The sequence below is a fragment of the Mytilus edulis genome, chromosome 12 (assembly GCF_963676685.1).
Source record: "Mytilus edulis chromosome 12, xbMytEdul2.2, whole genome shotgun sequence".
Taxonomy (NCBI): Eukaryota; Metazoa; Mollusca; class Bivalvia; order Mytilida; family Mytilidae; genus Mytilus; species Mytilus edulis.
The window spans coordinates 2,058,185-2,081,376 of NC_092355.1; the positions used below are offsets into that span (position 1 = coordinate 2,058,185).

General features: G+C 32.7%; 2 protein-coding genes across 2 annotated transcripts in view; one reads left to right on the top strand and one right to left on the bottom strand.

Annotated features, from left to right (window-relative positions):
• The window catches only part of LOC139499458 (tudor domain-containing protein 7B-like), a 90,972-nt gene that overhangs the window by 17,719 nt on the left and 50,061 nt on the right, over window positions 1-23,192 (bottom strand). The window contains exons 12-22 of the mRNA XM_071288138.1: window positions 22,151-22,286; window positions 20,102-20,145; window positions 19,251-19,362; window positions 17,808-17,918; window positions 15,972-16,112; window positions 13,797-13,887; window positions 12,701-12,850; window positions 12,139-12,242; window positions 11,506-11,655; window positions 9,094-9,192; window positions 5,059-5,171 (exon numbers count right to left, since the gene is read on the bottom strand). Coding sequence (XP_071144239.1) covers window positions 5,059-5,171; window positions 9,094-9,192; window positions 11,506-11,655; window positions 12,139-12,242; window positions 12,701-12,850; window positions 13,797-13,887; window positions 15,972-16,112; window positions 17,808-17,918; window positions 19,251-19,362; window positions 20,102-20,145; window positions 22,151-22,286 — 1,251 coding nt within the window. The remainder of the gene's footprint in view (window positions 1-5,058; window positions 5,172-9,093; window positions 9,193-11,505; window positions 11,656-12,138; window positions 12,243-12,700; window positions 12,851-13,796; window positions 13,888-15,971; window positions 16,113-17,807; window positions 17,919-19,250; window positions 19,363-20,101; window positions 20,146-22,150; window positions 22,287-23,192) is intronic.
• Window positions 151-3,154, top strand: LOC139499459 (tripartite motif-containing protein 2-like). The gene has a single exon (XM_071288139.1). It carries the CDS (start codon window positions 524-526, stop codon window positions 2,624-2,626), a length of 2,103 nt encoding a protein of 700 aa, XP_071144240.1. The 5' UTR covers window positions 151-523; the 3' UTR covers window positions 2,627-3,154.

Below are 23,192 nucleotides of genomic sequence, written 5' to 3' on the forward strand. Positions count from 1 at the left end.
GGGAAATAATATCTGTCATCAAGAAAAACCTTAAAATATTTCCTTCTGATATCAAAACAGTTTTAAATCATGAATCTATACCAATCAAATAATTTTAAAACATATATAATAAACTTTTTTAAATTGCTAGATATAAGACCCTTATATGGCCCCATTGAACTATCATCAGCAGAAAAATTTTGTCCTCAGTATTGACTATTACATACTGATGTAGTAGACATGTTATCATATATACTGAGGAAATTAACGTGTGTGCATGTTAGTCGGTGTCTTCATAAAATTTATAATATATTTTGACAACAAATATGGAAATAAAAAACTAGAAAAAAAGTGCTAAATTAGAACCTCTAAAAACTTTCGTGGAGTCATATTAAAAAAAATGTGCAATATAAAAGATACAGGATTCATTCTGTGTGAAGATGCTACCAAATATATGATAGAAAAATAATTGTTAAAACTGTGAAACTAAGGCATACAAGGGATTCTTCTGAAGTATAATATTGAAACATAACCGGTACCTGTGATGGCTAGTGCTGACAAGAGATATCTTCTGAAGTGTAATATCTGCCTGGATACGTTACTATCACCCAGAGCTCTCCCATGTTTACATTCGTTCTGTGAGGAATGTCTTAAGAAGCATATACATACTGTCAAAGTATCTGAGGGTACATCTAAAGTCAAGATACCTTGTCCAACATGCAGAACACAGACATTAATACCCAAGGACGGTGTCAGGGGATTTCCAAAAGATTTCCGTATAAATCAACTGAACGATATTTTATCGGCCACAGAACAGGAACAAAAAACACAAAAATTTACTTGTGAGTTATGTGAAATGATTGCCCTAGCAACCAAATATTGTTCTGAATGTAAAAAGTATTTCTGTAACACCTGTAGCGTGAAACACTGTATGTCTAAAGTTTTAAATTCTCACATTCTTAGTGATGTCTTTAACAGAGATGAAAATATAGGGGTCTGTGAAAAACATAAAAATGAACCAATCAAATTCTTCTGTCAATCATGTGACTTTGGCATCTGTCTCCATTGTGTATTAGGGGATCATGAACAACATCTAATTTCATCGCTTGATGATGTGAATGTGGACCAAAGGGAAGAGCTTACAATTTGTTTGAAACATGTGGAGAACCAAATATCTTTTCTTAAAGATCAAATTTTCAATATAACCAGCTTGGAGGGTAATCAGAGAAGTAGCTATGTGAATGAAATCTGCTCTCATAGGACAAAACAATTGAGACTGAACAAAACACAGCTATGCCATCCTCAGACAAAACAACATCAAAGTTTACAAAAAGAGAAAGATAGATGTCATATGTACTTACAACAGTTTGAAACAATTCAAAACAATCTGCAAAATATAATCAGAAATGGCAATTCTCAATTTCTCAATAATTCTCATTCTCAAATTTTGCACGAAATATTGAACATCAATGTGACGATAGAAACTATTATGCCTGGTCATGATTTCAAAGCAGTTACACACAACAATGGTAGACATGGACATTTTCAAGACAGTAAACTTGAAGTCAGCTACAGTAGCAAACACAACTATTTTCCCCCAAAAGTACACATTCCAGGAGCAAATAACTCTTTACAATCTTCCTTTGTTAGGGGAAATAACTCTTTACAATCTCCCTTTGTAAGGGGACACAACTCATCATATATATGTCGGGTGAAACCAAAATACCAAAGTTCTTTTGCTGACCAGAATCCATTAAATAGATGCATTAACCGTTTATCAGCGCTGTCATTACCAAGGCAACCATATGATCCAGCAAAATACCAAAATGAAAAAACAAAGAAGGTAAAATTCCTGTTTAAGATCGGAGGCTATGGACAAACTCCTGGATGTCTCAATCTACCGTTTGGAATTTCTTTTCTTAAGAATGATATTCTTGTAGTAGCAGAAAATGGATCAGGACGCATTCAAAAATTTGATTCATTTGGAAAATCTTTGGAATGCATTCAGTTGAAAACTGGATATCCAAGGTGTATAACCACTGGACGCGACAATGAAATTTACATAACTGATGAATCTAATAAATGTGTTAAACTGATAAGCAAAGATAAAGAAACAATTATAACTCGTTCGATAGACAGCTTACACTTTCCTTATGGCATTGTTGCCCTTGACAACGGGACACTTGCCGTTTCTGATATGATATATGAAAGACTTAGTATAATCAAACCTTCAGGAGAAATAGTTTCACAATTTGGTTGCTATGGAAACAACAACTCATCCCTTAACAACCCTTCATATTTAGAAACAGACGGGGAGAACATATTTGTGTCAGATTCAGGTCACCATCAGATTAAGATGTTCAATAAACATGGAAAATTTTTGCAAAAACTAGGAGACTTTGGATCAAACATTGGGGAAATGAAATATCCAAAAGGTATAGCAATTACAAGAAAGGGAGAAATTATTGTTGCAGACGCTGGCAATAATCGAGTGGTAATGTTCTCAAAGACAGGAGATACTGTAACAACACTATTAGACATAAACGACATTATAGATCGGCCAATCGATGTCGCCTGTACGCCATCTGGACTAATGGCTGTGGCTATAACAGACAGACATGAAGTGTACGTGTATAAACTGTACTAATAAATATGAAAAGGAATTCTATGATATTCCATGCAAAAGAGGATACAAAAAGATGCATAGAAAGTATAATACATTTAGGCATATCATGAACAGTGGAAATATATACCTGCACACATGTTATAATAAAAAGCAACAAAAATATAGGATGCTATTTCAATCAACGATTTTAAGTTTTATGCAATCATTTTTGGTTAGTTACAGTATCCATGGAAGTTATCATTGTTAACTCTTATAACTTGACGATGAGTAGACGGCACACATTATTTAATAAAACACTTTTTAGCTTTTTGATATACAGGAATCCACAGAACAGAAAAAAAACTTTTTCTAATTGCAGATTTTTATTTTTTTATTTTTGGGATTTAGGTCATTTAAGGAGGTGCTAAGTTTTGCTTTTACATATATATTCCATTAGATTTTGTAAAATGGTATATTTATCTATTATACATAGTTGTTCATAATTTTAAAACATTTTGTGATTTTGTACAACTGGACGCAAATTTGTTTCTAATAAAACTTTTTCTTTTGTTTGTGTCATTGAATTTAATTGGTAAACAACGTGCTAGATTGTTTGTCTCTGCCTTGTAAGAATCTTTAACAATTCAAAGTATTATGGGACAAATTAAGGATAAACAGAATGAAAGTAAATAATATGATGCTCACATTATTATCCATTTAAGAGACAACATGTACGAAGCAAAAAACTGTGTTATAAGACCATTAATTTTAGTTGTAATGCATTTCATATAGACATGATAGATTGAAAGTGTATAAAAACTTTTTTACTCTCCCTTGAGTGGTCTTCTAAAACAGGTTTTACTGTATATCTAACTACTTGTACCAATAATATATCAAAGTTTATCATATACTTAGTACAAAATACAGCAATTTTGTATATCTAATAAAGGGTATTTTTTCCAGTCTGTATCACATACCCTGTATCGCATACCCCGTATCGCATGGCAAAACCCGTATCGCATACCTGGCGTGACGTCATAGTGTGAATGACGTCAACTTTTGACCTATGACGTCCAGTTGCTGTATTTCCTGGCATGAAAGGGAACAAAATAGTTCAAACTAACAAAAATTTTAAAATAAAATCGATATTTAAAAAAAATTAGTAACCAGTAACTTTATGAGCGATTTTTATAAAACGGAAATATCTGAAGTTCTATTGTTTATTTGGCCTTATTTTTTGTGAAGTCTGTTTGCATTACCTAATGGGTAAAACACAAATGGAAATTTTTACGATTTTAATTTGATTAGAATAGATAGCAAACTTTTCAATAAATATTTTTCTTGGTGTTCACCTCGTTAGAAGTTAAAATGAACCAGATCATGAATAATATCATCGCAAAATAAACTAGAAAACTTTAAACATTTCTACATCTTACAATATTTATTTTTTAGACATTATTTTTTGTTGAAATAATAGAACAGTATCGTTTGTGGGTGCATTTTAATACATTGTCTTAAACGTATATTGAGAATAAAATGAGGTTATAGGGGATATTACGATGTGGATATTAAGCAAATAAGGAAGTCTATAAAAAAAGGTCAGCTGGGAAAATAAAGCACAATCATAATGTTCTTTTCTTGCTAATAATTTCGGACGATTTAAAAAAAATGGATATCCCATGAATCTGATTCTATTAAAATATATGATAAACAGAATAATACATGGCGAAATCCGTATCACATGCCGTATCACCCTCGACCAATATCATCCCATGGGCCTAAAGGCCCTCAGGCTGATATTGATATCTCGGGATGATACGGCATATGATACGGATTTTGCCATGTATTATTCTCTATATATCTAACTACCTGTACCAATAATATATCAAAGTACATCTAACTACCTGTACCAATAATATATCAAAGTATATCTAACTACCTGTACCAATAATATATCAAAGTATATCTAACTACCTGTACCAATAACATATCAAAGTATATCTAACTACCTGTACCAATAATATATCAAAGTATATCTAACTACCTGTACCAATAATATATCAAAGTATATCTAACTACCTGTACCAATAACATATCAAAGTATATCTAACTACCTGTACCAATAATATATCAAAGTATATCTAACTACCTGTACCAATAACATATCAAAGTATATCTAACTACCTGTACCAATAACATATCAAAGTATATCTAACTACCTGTACCAATAACATATCAAAGTATATCTAACTACCTGTACCAATAATATATCAAAGTATATCTAACTACCTGTACCAATAACATATCAAAGTATATCTAACTACCTGTACCAATAACATATCAAAGTATATCTAACTACCTGTACCAATAACATATCAAAGTATATCTAACTACCTGTACCAATAACATATCAAAGTATAGAAGCTACAAATATACATGAAACTTTAAGAAAAAAAAGTAAACATAACACATACCTTGAGATAATTTCAGCCACACAAGTTTTAGCCAGAGCTAAATCTAACAGTTTGTCTACAGTTGTTGGGTTGGTGGCTATTTCCTCTAAACCATACAAAGAGACTTCTATTGCCTACAACAAGAAAGATACATACAATATTATATGTCAATCACAATTACAAAATAAATACCATCAAGAGGTCAACAGGTGCCTGCACCAAGCCACACAGGTGCCTGCACCAAGCCACACAGGTGTTAAAGTTCAGTATTTGAGGGGCCGTGGTTTTAGAAGATTGTTTATCAATCTTAATCATTAACCTTTGACTTTACACTGCAATTCTGTTGAAATATTGCCTTTTAGAATTAATGCATTTTGCCTAATATTTTCAAACATATACATCAAAGCAAGGTTATATCTATAATTGAGAAAATATTTGAACCCAATATAAAAATAAGAAGCAGTGATGTGATTGCTAATATAACAACCATCCATCAAACTCCAAAATGATGTAGATATATTCAACTATGGGTCACCATAAGGCCTTCAACAATGAGCAATTACCTTTCCTGTATCAGATATATTCAACTATCGGTCACCATAAGGCCTTCAACAATGAGCAATTACCTTTCCTGTATCAGATATATTCAACTATGGGTCACCATAAGGCCTTCAACAATGAGCAATTACCTTTCCTGTATCAGATATATTCAACTATGGGTCACCATAAGGCCTTCAACAATGAGCAATTACCTTTCCTGTATCAGATATATTCAACTATGGGTCACCATAAGGCCTTCAACAATGAGCAATTACCTTTCCTGTATCAGATATATTCAACTATGGGTCACCATAAGGCCTTCAACAATAAGCAATTACCTTTCCTGTATCAGATATATTCAACTATGGGTCACCATAAGGCCTTCAACAATGAGCAATTACCTTTCCTGTATCAGATATATTCAACTATGGGTCACCATAAGGCCTTCAACAATGAGCAATTACCTTTCCTGTATCAGATATATTCAACTATGGGTCACCATAAGGCCTTCAACAATGAGCAATTACCTTTCCTGTATCAGATATATTCAACTATGGGTCACCATAAGGCCTTCAACAATGAGCAATTACCTTTCCTGTATCAGATATATTCAACTATGGGTCACCATAAGGCCTTCAACAATGAGCAATTACCTTTCCTGTATCAGATATATTCAACTATGGGTCACCATAAGGCCTTCAACAATGAGCAATTACCTTTCCTGTATCAGATATATTCAACTATGGGTCACCATAAGGCCTTCAACAATGAGCAATTACCTTTCCTGTATCAGATATATTCAACTATGGGTCACCATAAGGCCTTCAACAATGAGCAATTACCTTTCCTGTATCAGATATATTCAACTATGGGTCACCATAAGGCCTTCAACAATGAGCAATTACCTTTCCTGTATCAGATATATTCAACTATGGGTCACCATAAGGCCTTCAACAATGAGCAATTACCTTTCCTGTATCAGATATATTCAACTATGGGTCACCATAAGGCCTTCAACAATGAGCAATTACCTTTCCTGTATCAGATATATTCAACTATGGGTCACCATAAGGCCTTCAACAATGAGCAATTACCTTTCCTGTATCAGATATATTCAACTATGGGTCACCATAAGGCCTTCAACAATGAGCAATTACCTTTCCTGTATCAGATATATTCAACTATGGGTCACCATAAGGCCTTCAACAATGAGCAATTACCATTCCTGTATCAGATATATTCAACTATGGGTCACCATAAGGCCTTCAACAATGAGCAATTACCTTTCCTGTATCAGATATATTCAACTATGGGTCACCATACGGCCTTCAACAATGAGCAATTACCTTTCCTGTAACAGATATATTCAACTATGGGTCACCATACGGCCTTCAACAATGAGCAATTACCTTTCCTGTATCAGATATATTCAACTATGGGTCACCATAAGGCCTTCAACAATGAGCAATTACCTTTCCTGTATCAGATATATTCAACTATGGGTCACCATAAGGCCTTCAACAATGAGCAATTACCTTTCCTGTATCAGATATATTCAACTATGGGTCACCATAAGGCCTTCAACAATGAGCAATTACCATTCCTGTATCAGATATATTCAACTATGGGTCACCATAAGGCCTTCAACAATGAGCAATTACCTTTCCTGTATCAGATATATTCAACTATGGGTCACCATACGGCCTTCAACAATGAGCAATTACCTTTCCTGTAACAGATATATTCAACTATGGGTCACCATACGGCCTTCAACAATGAGCAATTACCTTTCCTGTATCAGATATATTCAACTATGGGTCACCATAAGGCCTTCAACAATGAGCAATTACCTTTCCTGTATCAGATATATTCAACTATGGGTCACCATAAGGCCTTCAACAATGAGCAATTACCATTCCTGTATCAGATATATTCTACTATCGGTCACCATAAGGCCTTCAACAATGAGCAATTACCTTTCCTGTATCAGATATATTCAACTATGGGTCACCATACGGCCTTCAACAATGAGCAATTACCTTTCCTGTAACAGATATATTCAACTATGGGTCACCATACGGCCTTCAACAATGAGCAATTACCTTTCCTGTATCAGATATATTCAACTATGGGTCACCATAAGGCCTTCAACAATGAGCAATTACCTTTCCTGTATCAGATATATTCAACTATGGGTCACCATAAGGCCTTCAACAATGAGCAATTACCATTCCTGTATCAGATATATTCTACTATCGGTCACCATAAGGCCTTCAACAATGAGCAATTACCTTTCCTGTATCAGATATATTCAACTATGGGTCACCATACGGCCTTCAACAATGAGCAATTACCTTTCCTGTAACAGATATATTCAACTATGGGTCACCATACGGCCTTCAACAATGAGCAATTACCTTTCCTGTATCAGATATCTTCAACTATGGGTCACCATAAGGCCTTCAACAATGAGCAATTACCTTTCCTGTATCAGATATATTCAACTATGGGTCACCATAAGGCCTTCAACAATGAGCAATTACCTTTCCTGTATCAGATATATTCAACTATGGGTCACCATAAGGTCTTCAACAATGAGCAATTACCTTTCCTGTATCAGATATATTCAACTATGGGTCACCATAAGGCCTTCAACAATGAGCAATTACCTTTCCTGTATCAGATATATTCAACTATGGGTCACCATAAGGCCTTCAACAATGAGCAATTACCTTTCCTGTATCAGATATATTCAACTATGGGTCACCATAAGGCCTTCAACAATGAGCAATTACCTTTCCTGTATCAGATATATTCAACTATGGGTCACCATAAGGCCTTCAACAATGGGTAATTACCTTTCCTGTATCAGATATATTCAACTATGGGTCACCATAAGGCCTTCAACAATGAGCAATTACCTTTCCTGTATCAGATATATTCAACTATGGGTCACCATAAGGCCTTTAACAATGAGCAATTACCTTTCCTGTATCAGATATATTCAACTATGGGTCACCATAAGGTCTTCAACAATGAGCAATTACCTTTCCTGTATCAGATATATTCAACTATGGGTCACCATAAGGTCTTCAACAATGAGCAATTACCTTTCCTGTATCAGATATATTCAACTATGGGTCACCATAAGGCCTTCAACAATGAGCAATTACCTTTCCTGTATCAGATATATTCAACTATGGGTCACCATAAGGCCTTCAACAATGAGCAATTACCTTTCCTGTATCAGATATATTCAACTATGGGTCACCATAAGGTCTTCAACAATGAGCAATTACCTTTCCTGTATCAGATATATTCAACTATGGGTCACCATAAGGTCTTCAACAATGAGCAATTACCTTTCCTGTATCAGATATATTCAACTATGGGTAACCATAAGGCCTTCAACAATGAGCAATTACCTTTCCTGTATCAGATATATTCAACTATGGGTAACCATAAGGCCTTCAACAATGAGCAATTACCTTTCCTGTATTATGACAGTCACCTTACCTGGTATGGCAGAAGTTTGTTGACTGCAGGATCTAGAGTCTTCAATTGATCTTTGTTGACTTTCTCTGTATCACCATGGTCTAAGAAGTAGACCTCTATCTGAATACAAAAACAAACATGTTTAAATATAAAAACAAAATACTCAATGTCCCTAAAAATAGTTTAAAAAAAAAAAAGAATGTGTCTATAAAATAAACCGAAGCCTTAAATGTTCCATGTTTAGTGGACTGTGCAATTGGAGTAAAAACTCTAATTTGGCATTTAAATAAGAAAGATCATATCATACGAAACTTCTGTACCAAGTTTCAAGCTGATTAGACTTCAACTTCAGCAAAATCTGAGCTATATTGACCAAAAACTTTTAATCTGAGTCCAACAACTTTAGGTGTAACACCACTAATTCAGGCCCGGCCAGAAAGCACATACCAGAAAGTAGTACATATTTAACACAAAATAGTTCCTACGCATGGACATAACTTTCAAAAGATTTAGAGTATTTTATTAATTTTGGTATCAAATGAAAGCTGCATGACTGGTGATCATTGTAGAACAATTTTTGACTGATAAATTTGAATAATAAAAAAATGGCATGAAATTTAAAAAGGAGGGTACATTTTGCCTTTTTGTCAGATCGGAAGTACCTGTTTTGGTACATCCGAAGTTCCGGGAACCAGTTCTTTCTTATATGCAATGTAAGGTATGTTGATTTTTTCAGTACAGGACACCAGAAGGTGTTGCTTTGACATGCAATGATTGTCACTTTATTTGAACTTAAGATAAAAGAGCTGTGACCACTCGAAATTGAGGAATTTAACATAGAAAGCAATGGGGCCATTAATTAGTGGTGTACTTCCTATTACAGAGAATCACCAGAAATCCATTTTTTAGAAGTTGTACCTATTCCAATGAAAATAAGTCCAATTTGATGTTAGTAATCATGTTTAATCATCTTTTTTTGGTCAACCGTCCTGCTTGTGGGAAATTTAAGCTCTTAAATTGGCATACTCAAGTATGTTAGCCTTTTATGGTCATACAGCATGCATGCAGTTAAGACTTGACTCCAAGTTCTTATATTTGCATTTTTTCTGATTGAAATCAATAAAACAAGTATTTTATGACTTGTATATGGAACAAAATAGCTCTTGGTCAAAATAATCTTATGATTTTTCAAGTTTTTTGTTTTTCTTATGGTAGCCTTTTACAATCAAGGCAAATGGTACATACTCATATAAGAATTCTAAAATCTCACTGTACATGCAATTTTGAACCAGTTTAGCAAGTTATCTAGCTGAGGGATATATAAATTGCTCTTATTAATCTATGTTTTACCACAGAATTATGGTATATACAAAAAAAAAAGCCCTTTTCCAGTTTCATGAAAAAAGGGGGGATAATTTCTCATTTAAGTCTTAAGTTTAAACTGCTATATTTTTATTTAATGAAGAACCTCTGATAAAAATATGACTATTAGTAAGCACATAGCTTTCCTAATAGAAATTAATAAATAAAACAATAATATTGAGAATAAAAAAGGTATATTGGCCAATGGTAATATCCATATGCAGTTTTCTTTGAATAACCCTTATGTTACTACCAGTCCAATTTGAGCTTAAAATTAATAAAATGGTATTTGGACTAAAGCTTTATATGTTTTTTATTGCTTGAAATAGACCATAGAATGAAATAAAGTAATGCTCAAGTCAATATAGCAAGTTTGGTTCTGTTATAGGTGTAACACCACTAATTCAGGCCCGGCCAGAAAGCACATACCAGAAAGTAGTACATATTTAACACAAAATAGTTCCTACGCATGGACATAACTTTCAAAAGATTTAGAGTATTTTATTAATTTTGGTATCAAATGAAAGCTGCATGACTGGTGATCATTGTAGAACAATTTTTGACTGATAAATTTGAATAATAAAAAAATGGCATGAAATTTAAAAAGGAGGGTACATTTTGCCTTTTTGTCAGATCGGAAGTACCTGTTTTGGTACATCCGAAGTTCCGGGAACCAGTTCTTTCTTATATGCAATGTAAGGTATGTTGATTTTTTCAGTACAGGACACCAGAAGGTGTTGCTTTGACATGCAATGATTGTCACTTTATTTGAACTTAAGATAAAAGAGCTGTGACCACTCGAAATTGAGGAATTTAACATAGAAAGCAATGGGGCCATTAATTAGTGGTGTACTTCCTTTAACAGGAGCTGGACAGATCGAGGAACAAATGGAAGCACTGACTGAAAAACATAATGCCCACTTAGGGGCATAAAGCTGAGATGCATTCACAGAAATGAACTCCTAACTTGTAAATAACATTACAATTGTAAATAACATTACTATTAGCAAGAGACACTGTAAACTGCACAAAACACCGACCGGTAACAAATATATTTAAAACAATACCTACCATAGTGTCGTCCATGATGGATAATACTCTGACTCTGTGGTATAATTCATCTATCAGCGCTATGTATAAACCATCTACCTCCACAGAACATACTGTCGAACAGGTCTGGTAACTCTTTTCTAATTCATTGTCAAACTCGTCAAGTTTTTCCTATAAATCATAAATCACTGAATAAAATGTTTACAATCAAAGTGCTTGTAAGCACTGAGGGGAAAGATTGCTTCAATTTATCAATGGGAAGTAAAATTAAGTATTGCATTGGTTGTAATTGATTAAACAGCAATTCTATACAAAGGAAGATAATTCTAAGTCTTCAAGAGTTCTTTATGTGTAGAGAGCTTGACACTCATTCCACTTGAGGAATCAGATTTAACGTCCCCATTCTGACCTGACGTGGTTGTTTACCTGATACATCCCTCACAACTAAAAGGACAGCCCACTTTGACAAGGGTTTTAATACTGGTTAGAAGAAGACCTGTAGTCACCATATTTCTATTCCCTAGTCATCTTTTGGGATCACAGAGATAAAGGATTAGTTTATAAAGTAGATTTATATATAAAGAATAATTTCTCTAACTACTGGGAGCATCACAAAGTTATAGGGTTTGTTTATAAAAAATAATTCATACGTACAGAATAATTTTCTCCTACAAGCCGGAGCACCACAGAATTAGATGATTGGTTTATGAAAGAAATGTAGACATCCCATTCATTCTCTTCTGGTAATTTAAGTTGCTCTAAAATAAAAATAAAGTTATAACTAATCTTATTCGTACACATCAGTGGCGGATCCAGAACTTTTATAAGTGGGACCTGCTCCTGTCATGCTTCTGTGATTCACTAATTTTTCACACAAAAAGGGAGGCCTGTTGAAAACGTACGTTGACCTATAATGGTTTACTTTTACAAATTATGACTTGGATGGAGAGTTGACTCATTGGTACTCATACCACATCTTCTAATATCTATTAAGAAAATGCCAGTACCAAGTCAGGAATATTATTTTTGACTAGGGACTCTCTGTTTTGAATTTTCCTAGGACTTTGATATTTTTGTGATTTTACTTTTTCCAAATGTTAAACATATCAAGCTGTTTAATTTATATAATAAGTTTCCAATTCTAAGGATCTGTATTAGCACCAAAAGTAAGACAGCATACAATAACATTTCTGGGATTTGTTGTGTTAGTAGTTACCTGGTTCTATGTCAGACCCTGCCTCTGAGATGCTGTCTTCTATCACGATTTCTTCCAGAGGTCGTACCAGACCCAGTTCTATCAACTTTTGGTTAATAGAGATTTTACTGTCATCTTTTAAGTAAAGGTCTACTTCACAGATCCCATCATCTAAAAAAAGACCAAAACTTCAAAATCTTCCATGATTCTCACACTACAATATGTTGGATTGTTGTAACATTGTACTACACTTGATAAAAAGTGGAATCTTTATTTCTCCAAATTTTAAAATTTGACAAAAAAAATAAAAAGTCAAGCTGATTGCTGGTATTTTGTTTTCCAGTTATAAATAGCTCATTAATATTCATCACAAAAACACTCTAGTAAAAGATAAATGTGAACCCATTCATAAGGAAGATCCAGTGTCTTTTTCAGAGTACGGGCATGTTGCAAATATACTGTTTAGGTACACAAATATTTTACCAAATATTATTCATTTAGTATATCTATCTATTAAAACATTGAAACTATCAAAAAATTAATCTGTTTAAAATCAAAAACAAATAATCATATTGAATTTGATAAGAAATTTGTGTTTTTTAAATTTCTCAAGAAAGTGATTCCATATTTTTTTTATATTTCATATTTTATGTAAATATTATGGGATTATAAAAGTGTCTGTTTTTCAAAATATTTGTTGAGAAATTTATGATGAAAATTTAGTTTTAAGCAGTATTACTCAGGGTCTCTGAATTCAAAAAAAAAAAATGGTACGAGTAAAATCCAGAAGAGATACTGTGGATTCATTATTATAAGTGGATACCAATTTTGTGGATTTTGTTGGTAAAGATTGTTAAAAAAAGTAACGATTTTCTAGAAGCTTGTATGCAGACCTTTTAAATATCAGGAAATCAAACATTTATGCAAATACAATATTTCTTCAATTAATGATAAATTGGTAACCACCTCAAATAAATGAATTCACTGTATAAAACATTTGAGAAACTGTGTATGGCAGACATCATTAAATGAAATTCAAAACGTTATTTGTCATAACATAGAAAAGGCAATGAAATTGAGAATGGAAATGGGGAATGTGTTAAGGTATTTATTGTACCTGTATAACTTTGGGTAACAGCAATCAAAGCTTCTTCTTTGACAATATCTCCAAATTTTGTTTGCACATCTTTCGACCAATCATCTTCTCCCTTCAATATAAATTGTAAAATATTTATACATTTAATACAATAGTTTCTTATAATGAAACTCTATCAGGGCTGTTCTAGAAAATAATATGTCCCAAGTGGGATAATCAGAGGCACAGATTGAAAAACATAATGCTCATAAATGGATAAAACAAAATTTTTGCAGTAAAAATAATCAGGGTGAGCAAAATCACAGTTTTTTCTATAATCAAAGAGCTGATAGCTCTGAAGTGGAAGAAGGTGAATAAAAGGTAACTTGAATTACCATAAAAGCAGCCTCACTTACCCAGGCTGCTTTGTTCCATTATCGTTAAAATGTATTTTTTTTCTTCAAACATGAAAAGGTCATAAGTACATGGATTTTCCATCCGTACAATCATTTTCTATGTTCAGTTGACTATGAAAATTAGGTAAAATCTTTAATTTGGCAGTTATTAAGAAGATCATATCAAGAGGAACACATGTGTACTAAGTTTCAAGTTGATTGGATTTCAACTTCATCAAAAACTACCTCGACCATAAACTTTATAACCAGAAGCAGGACGGACGGACAGACTAGAAAACATATTGCCCATAAATGGAGCATAAAAATAGTAAGACTTGTTACATACCTGCCAACTTTTGAAAGTTCCCATATGGGTTTTTACTGCACAACAACAAAATTAAAGGTTACAATTTTTAGCGACGTATTTTGCAAGATCTGGATTGTCTAGAAAAAGTGTCATATTTGTATGAACTTACATGACTTACATGCCTTTTCCTTAAGTCTGTTTGCATAATTCTAGTTATATATTAAATCGGTAGAAAAATTATACATGAAGCTAGCAGAAGCTAGACTGTTAGCCTAGTTGCACATGTTATATGTTGACTTCTAACCAGTTATAAACAAAAGTAAAATCACAAAAATACTGAACTCAGAGGAAAATCAATTCGGAAAGTCCATAATCACATGGCAAATTCAAATAACAAAACACATCAAAAACGAATGGACAAGAACTGTCATATTCCTGACTTGGTACAGGCATTTACAAATGTAGAAAATGGTGGATTGAACCTGGTTTTATAGCTAGCTAAACCTAAAACCTTAATGTATAAACTTCAATTTAATCCTTGAAAGGAGGTCTAAATTAATAAAATAATTTATAAATTTTAATTTTTTTATTTGTCCAAAATCATTTAAATTCATTTAATCAACATCCTTTTATGATTATTTGATTAAAATATTAATCATTTATAGTCTTTTTACCATTTACATTTTTAAAAGCAAAATAACTGAAAACAGGATAAAACAAAGGGAAGTAACAAAAAAGTATTTCAATATTCCCAATACACATCGTTATGATAACACAACGGCAGTTAGCCGGAGGTAAACATCGTTGATTACCAGTATGTTTGACACCCAAGCTGTCAAGTGAAGCCATATAATTATACATCTTCTTTGATGTTCAGGTAAAATTTAACACAGGTGTCAATTACACCCGTACAGTAGTAAGAAATGATCAAATATGGCGTCTGAAAAATTTCATACACGGGAGTTTTTTCCCCTAAACGGGAGGTTCACATGTATGTTACGAAGGGCATCTAATTCACATGACAAAGGAAACCCATGAATAAAGATAACACTTTATATATCCTTTTTATTTATATAAAAATAAAATCTTCTTGTCTGCAGGATTGCAAATTCGTAACTTCAAGGGCGAACTTGTAAACAGGGCGAGTTGTACCGATACCAAATTCACGCATGCGTAATACAAATATCTACAGTTAAAACATTCTGTTACAAGTAAACAAATTACGTTCATGTGGATGAGATGAAATCTAATAATTTACATAAATAAAAGGGTCATATTTACGATAGTGATTGTTTTACAATCATAATTTACAAATTAAATGATTCAGATGCCCAATCATGTGTAAAAATCGGTGTCAGGAATCTAAGTTGTTTTGAAATTGTAATACACGAAATGAATGCGGCATACGGAGACTCAAAGCCAATGGTCGGCCCCTTAAGTCTTCAGAAGACTTGACGTCTTCTTCCACTAAAAACTTTATAACTATAAAAACTTTTCATAAAATCATATAAATACCCGAAGTGGCTGTATACCATATAATGTGCAGTAAATAGCTTGGACGGGGTAGGTTGATATTTTCTCTGACAGCCATCGTGTATTACAGGACTCACACTTCTCATCATTACCAAAATCAACATATAAAACATTTATCACAGACTGAAAATAGAAAGAGAATGTAAATTCACATGATAATCTATATTTATTCTGTGGATTTATTATTTTTTTCGTGGGATATCAATTTTTGTGGATTTCGTGAATAAAGGTGAACCACAATTTCAAATGTTCAACACAATATAAATGTTCTATAGGTTTGTATGTAGACTTTTGGCAAAACCACAAAATAACATATCCACGAAAATGAAATGTTTACTGAAAACATGAAAATTGATACCCACGAAATTAAATGAATCCACAATAATGTAATATAAATTTACTTTGAATGTGTGTCTTATAATCAGAAGATACCAAGATAAATATTCTGTATCTACTTCACAAATAATACATGATGGTCTTAAAGTATAGATTCTAGGCATAATAGGTAAAATATTATTGTGACTTGTTTGACAGAATTGTTTTCTACAAATTAAAATAAGCTTCATGTAGTATAAAGTAGAATCACATAAATACTGAACTCAAATGAAAATTTTAAAATCCCTAATAAAATGGCAAAATCAAAAGATTAAACACATCAAACAAATAGATAACAACTGTCATATTCCTGACTTGGTACCAGGGCTTCCAAAAAATATTTGAGCCAGCCGGACATTTCATATCTGATCCCGATTTTAATCCCTTAAGACTTAGTCACAAAAGGCAATTATGGTAATCAGATGGCCATTCCAATGATTGGCATTACATTAAAAAAAAAAGATTTTAAACTTTACTTTGATATGAATTTGATGTTAGGATGTTACTGTTAAATTGGCAGTGCATCATTCAAAGTGTGCACATCAGTGTGCTCATATCTGCCGTAGACTTTTTATTTGTGCAAAATGACATTGTCAAAAAGGCCTGTCAAAAACTTTACTTTCGTTTTCAACCGGAAATTGACTTGACAATGGTAAAACATGGACCATAAACGGAATAAGTAAAATCCGTGTACGTTTACAAAGCACGACTGAGAGAAGAAGCTCTTTCCACGTTATTTCTTCAACAAAATACTTGAATTGAACGTTAGATACAGGTCTCATTGATAATTTTAGCATTTTTAAAGAAATGTAGGATGCATTATTAAATTTCCCACCTGTGCACATGCGCACACCTGTTCTAGTTCATACGACGTAGTTCTGACGATTTTTTTTATTTAAAACCTTTTTAAATTTTTCATCAAATCATATTAATAAACTAATTTTTAATAATTTTAATCTTTTGGTCTAAATCAATTAGATAAAAACCTCTGAAATGTAAAAAAATAATTGTGAATAAACCAATCAATTTATACGATGTCCGGTACTGAACATAGTTCACCTGTCACCTGAACAGTTAGATTTCAGCTGTCCAACTACTAATTAGCCTTGATTAAAATTAGACAGTATTGAAGTAGGTGTTGTTTTGATAGTAATTAATCATCATGTCACATTTATGACCGGAAATGTGTTGATGTTAAAGGCAAAAGGTTGGGTCAAAAAGATCGTGAATTATGTAAAAATGACCGAAAAAGCCTTGAAAACTAAAAAGTATATGACCGTTTCATGCTTTGCCCAGCCGGTCTTTTACCGGACATTATACAAATGACCGGAATATATGACCGTTTTGGAAGCCCTGCTTGGTACAGGCATTTTGTTATGTAGAAAATGGTGGATTGAATCTGGTTTTATAGCTAGCTAAACCTCTCAGTATAGAAGTACATACATTTTCAGGGGAATCAGACAGGATTTCTGCTCTACTCCAGCTGCCATCTGTACTATACATAGCTGCCACAAATTTACCTTTAGTTAAATCACTTATTAAGGGAACTGGTTCCTAAAAAGAAAATTATATTACAATTTTATACATTTATTCCAAAACTCCCTTTAAACACATATATCATTTATCTCAGGGCCTAGCTTTTCTTGTTAAACATCAATTTTAAAATCACTAATTTTCTACATAATTCTTACATACAAGTCATCATTTTGGTCATTACAATAGATAGGCATTTTTTTAAATTTTTTTCTCCAAAACTCATCTTTACTACAAACAGATACATGTATATCATTGATCTCAGGGCCTAGCTTTTCTTGTTAAATACCAATTTTAAAATCACTAATTTTCTACATAATTCTTACATGCATTTCGTCATTTTGGTCATTACAATGGATAGGCATCTTTTTAATTTTTTTTTCTCCAAAACTCATTTTTACTACAAACATTTATTAATCACAGCCAGGTAATTTTGAATTTCCATGCAAATTACTAAGTATCTTGAATTATCTCCCTTTTGATACTTTTTCCATAAACCAAAACATAGTTGATCTATTGCTTATTGTACCTGATAAACAGAGCAAATCAGAACAAAAAATTAACCAATAAACCATGCATGAAAATAAAGCGAAGGTAAAATAAAACCCGCTATTCACAAATGTTGCAATCATTCCACACACCAAATAAGGATAAGGCCAAGGACAATGGACACATTCCAGTTGAAATCTTCTGAACATAAGCCATCTGTACAGACGGTATGAAGCATCTATGTTTTCTATCTTTCGAAACATCAAGCCAAAAAAATAGTTTACACCATCACTGCCACCATATTTTAACGGATACATGCATGATATTCATAAAAATATAAAATAGTACAAAAGATTAATAGGTCAAGTATCTTTGATGTATGGAATGATTGTAAAATGTTTGAATGGTAGGTTTGACCGTTTCATTTGACCTGTACCTTTTTTCAAAGTTCATTGGTAAATCTTATTTTTTTCTGAATAGCTGTATTTATCAGGTACTGTTAGCAATAGGTGGTTGTAAGTCGTAATGCAGCAATTGGGTGAGATTACTTTTCCCGAAAATAAGCATACCTCAAACACCCTTTCGTGATGCGGCTCCTTATGGTAAAAAATCTTTTTTTAGAAGTTCTTTGAAAATTTAATACTTTGAACACATTTAATAGCTCCATAGTTTTTACACATTTATTTTATGTTCATCTACTTTCCTAATCACAACAAATGGTTAAGCTCAGTCATTTGTTAAAAAACAGAAACATGTCCAATATCACTACACAGAGATTTTTTGTTTAACCATGACTTTTGAGTTCCTCAAGGGAGATTGACCCATTTGTTGTGAATCATAGCACTAATACTCTATCATAAATACCTTTTCTATATTGGCTAAACCTTCAACAATCTCCTCTATGGGACTATCTTCCAACTGGACACAAAAACAGCCAATACTATGTATATATGTTATGTAGACAACAACCTTCTCTCTGTAAAATATAAAACTTATATAAACCATGTTGTTTATGAAAGACATACAATCGAATTTGATGCGTTTCAATTAGACTTATCTGTAAGATCTAGGTGTTTTGGTGTCGTGTGACTAACACTATGACAACTATCTAACCAAGTCAAGATACAGAGAATTTTTCAATTGTGTGTCATAAAAGATTTTGTGCAGAAATTAAATTGTATTGTGTGATAAAAAACTATATTGAGTATGTAATATAATAACAGTTTGGTTTGTCTGAGATGGCCATGGCACATATATTTCAGATTCAAATATTTTACAATTTTCAGCTGAAAAAAAATCAAAGGCATTTATCCTCTAATTCAAAAAAAAATGAACAACTTTGACTAGTCTATATTAATCACATTTTTGGAGTGTTTTTTTTACATTATACACCAAATTTCAGACTCCATTTTAAAGAAAAGATATTAACATGACAAATGTAGAGGTTCAAAAATACAGTAAGGATTTCCTCAATTGATTGAGTCTGGATCTTTTGTGATTGTTTTCCTTCTGTAAAGAGTTTTATTTAGTAACAGACATAAGATTAAAATAACAGATGTAAAAAATCCCACTTTTAATTTTGTATTAGAATACCTCAGTGGAAAGAGTGAAGTTTTAAACCTGACTAGCTATATATTGTGCATACATGTGATTTTTTTATAACAAAATAACTACTCATTTTCCTGACTTTTTCCTTCTCAACCTCGAAAACTTACCCCAGTGGAAGTGTTTTCCCTTGTGGAATTTTGAAGTCTTTTCTCTGCAATCATAAGAAAGTAGAAATATTTTTATTCATTTACAGAGATGTCAATCAATAAGTTGGGTTCTGTTTATATTTTTTAAATACTCTACAATGACAACCAGCCTAACAAGGCTGACAGTGCAACTCAGCTAGTGTGTGACTTATATCTATTTAATTTACTAAGATCGTCAGTTTTTCTTCTGGACGTTAAGCAGCCATCCTGTTTTCTGCTGAAGGTCAGTGACACTCTTTTTAGGCTTTCTCCACCAATAAAAACTTCTGTGGGTTCATTTATTTTCACGAATATCAATTTTCGTGGATTGAGGTCAGAGGACAACTTGCATTTTCATGGATATTTGATTTCAAGATTTTGCCAATCTTTGCAAACAAAGCCAAAAGAAAATTTGTAATTCGTTGAAGATTTGAATTTGTGGTTCATCTGATCCCATGAAACCCATGAAAACTGGTATCCAACGACAGTCAGCAGCAAAAACTTTTTCAACTACTAGTCCGAAGACCAATATTCTGATATTTTTCTTATTGGTCCAAACAAAGTTTTGCAAAAACTTACTCGTCTGAAACAAATTTTACTAGTCTTGGGCATCAGACTAGTGGCTTATCGGGCAGACTGCAACGAATAAAATTGAATCCATAGTATATGCCATGAACACACTAATAGTGAGTTGTTTTTTATGAATGAGTTACACAAGTTGAGCTGAGATTTATCTGTGTAAATGATGAAATTGATCCATTTGTTCTTACAGTGATGTTATACCATAAGCATTGCGACATGAGAAATTTATGGGAAAGAGCATGATTTCAAAAGTTGTCTAGAACAAATCATGGTGAAAGTGGGGTTACACATCAATAACCAATTTACACCATACTGTAAACCAACTTATTTTCACTAGCACTTTATTTTGTGTTTTACCATTTCTAGTCCACTTTTCAAGATTTTCTAATTTAAGGTGGTACCTAACACTACAGGGAGATAACTCTGTAATATCAGCTAAATGTTTTATTCACGTCGTGTTGTAAAGGGAATATTAAAGTCATAAGAAACCTCAAATAAAAAAAAATAATGCATACGTATTTTATACCTCAATGGATAGTTTTCATTGTAAAACTTATGTACATATACTTTTTTCTGAAGAAAATTCTTTAATTTATTCATATTTAGAAGAAGTTTACTTTATTTTAATTGCTTCCTTCCAGGAAGCAATTCCCCCCGACATATTTTCCGTATGCAAGTGACCTCAGTGTGACCCATCTCGTAAAAATCCGGTGATCACAATACGCATGGATGTCCTTAAAATAAACTATTATTTGAATTTACATGTGAAACACGTGCTCAATTGCCATGCTTTTTTGTTGATTTTTTGTCTATTGTTGACAAACAGGTGACAATCGTTAAACTTCGGCTTCAAATCACAAACTTTAATTATCTGCCATATTTTCACAACAACACTGACCGATTGAAAAAAAAATTAACGATTATATGAAATTTACACGAAAAAAATGATAAATTCGTGCACAGAAGACTAAGTTTATGATGTTTGTATGCATTGGTTCAAGAATTGGAAGAACATTATTTTTCACCGGTCACTCGTTTCTTATGACTTTAAGCTTCTCATTGATCAAAACTAGTCTTTGTCAAACTGCTATGTAACCAGTGTAATTTTTCTGATAGAATGGTTGGTTCAAATTTTTTGAAATTTTTATATTTTTGTCAAAGGGATAAAGTAAATACTTTGTCAAAATTTTATGAAAATAAAATGAGCCAAATAAATTTTAGTCAGGGTGTTGGGTACCACCTTAATTGATGTAGTTTAATAAGGAAAGATCCAAGTTCTACACATTTAAAGTTATATCTTATATTCCCACTATTTTTCTACTCATAAAAAATAATCGCTTGTAAAATTAAGTTGGTTAACAGTAATTTATAATATAACTTCAATAAACAGGAATGATAACCTGAGTATAAAACTTTCTAAGAACTAATTTTGACAGGAAGTAGAATTACCTGAGAGCTATGTTGGACAGGAAATGGAATTTGTGTAAGAACTGGAACATCTTTCTTTGGAGATGGGATGGCTTGTACAGGAGGTGGTGTTGTTTCTTTTACAGGATAGAATACTTCTGTATTTGTTAGTGTGTTACTGTAAATAGAAAATACTTTTAGAATATATATATAAACTGTGTTATTGTAAAAAATACATGTAAATAAAATGTGCTTTCTGTTCCGGTCCTACTAAAAACCGCCTGGGACTCACCGCCTGGGTGAAGAAAAAGTGCCCAGGGAAAAGAAAAGGCGCCCAGGAGAATAAAATAATAATATTTTATAACAAAAAATGTTTTCCTGAATAAAAAAAAAAATCATTGCTTGTTAATTTGTCCTTAATATAAGTGTACAATGCTACTATCTGCTGCAACAATTGTGATACGTGGTATCACCTACAATGTGAAGAGCTGGAATTGGCAGACTTTGAGATGTTACTCACAGACAAAAATGTGAATTATTCATGCAAAGGGCGTTTTTTACCATGACCAGTCAGATGAACACACATACAGATCAGCTTTATTCAGTTGGCAGCTAGATATTTGTAATGTATTACGTTCCCCATGGCGCTGTTCATTAATATAAAATCTAAAAAATATTGTCTGTACCCTTCTGGAATTTTCATTATTATTGAAATTATAAAGCATTGTGTAATCTGATTTTTTATAGGTTGTCAAGTATATATGCTAGGTGTTATTACAGCAGATTTCATTGAGTGTGTATCCAAAGGTAATATCGTTGGTTAGCTTGCTTGTTAGCTGAACCGTGAAGTCATTGTTAGGTCAGGTAAACTACCCTCCTTTAAGAGTAGACTAGTACGGCAGATAACCAATCTATCTGTCTGTTGGACTAGGCTACTTCGAAAGAAGGGTAGTATACCTGACCTGATAATGAATTCACGGTTCAGCTAACAAGCAAGCTAACCAAAGATACTACCTTTGGCTACATACTCAATGAAATCTGCTGTAACAATACTAACACCTTCATAATATAATATGCAAATATG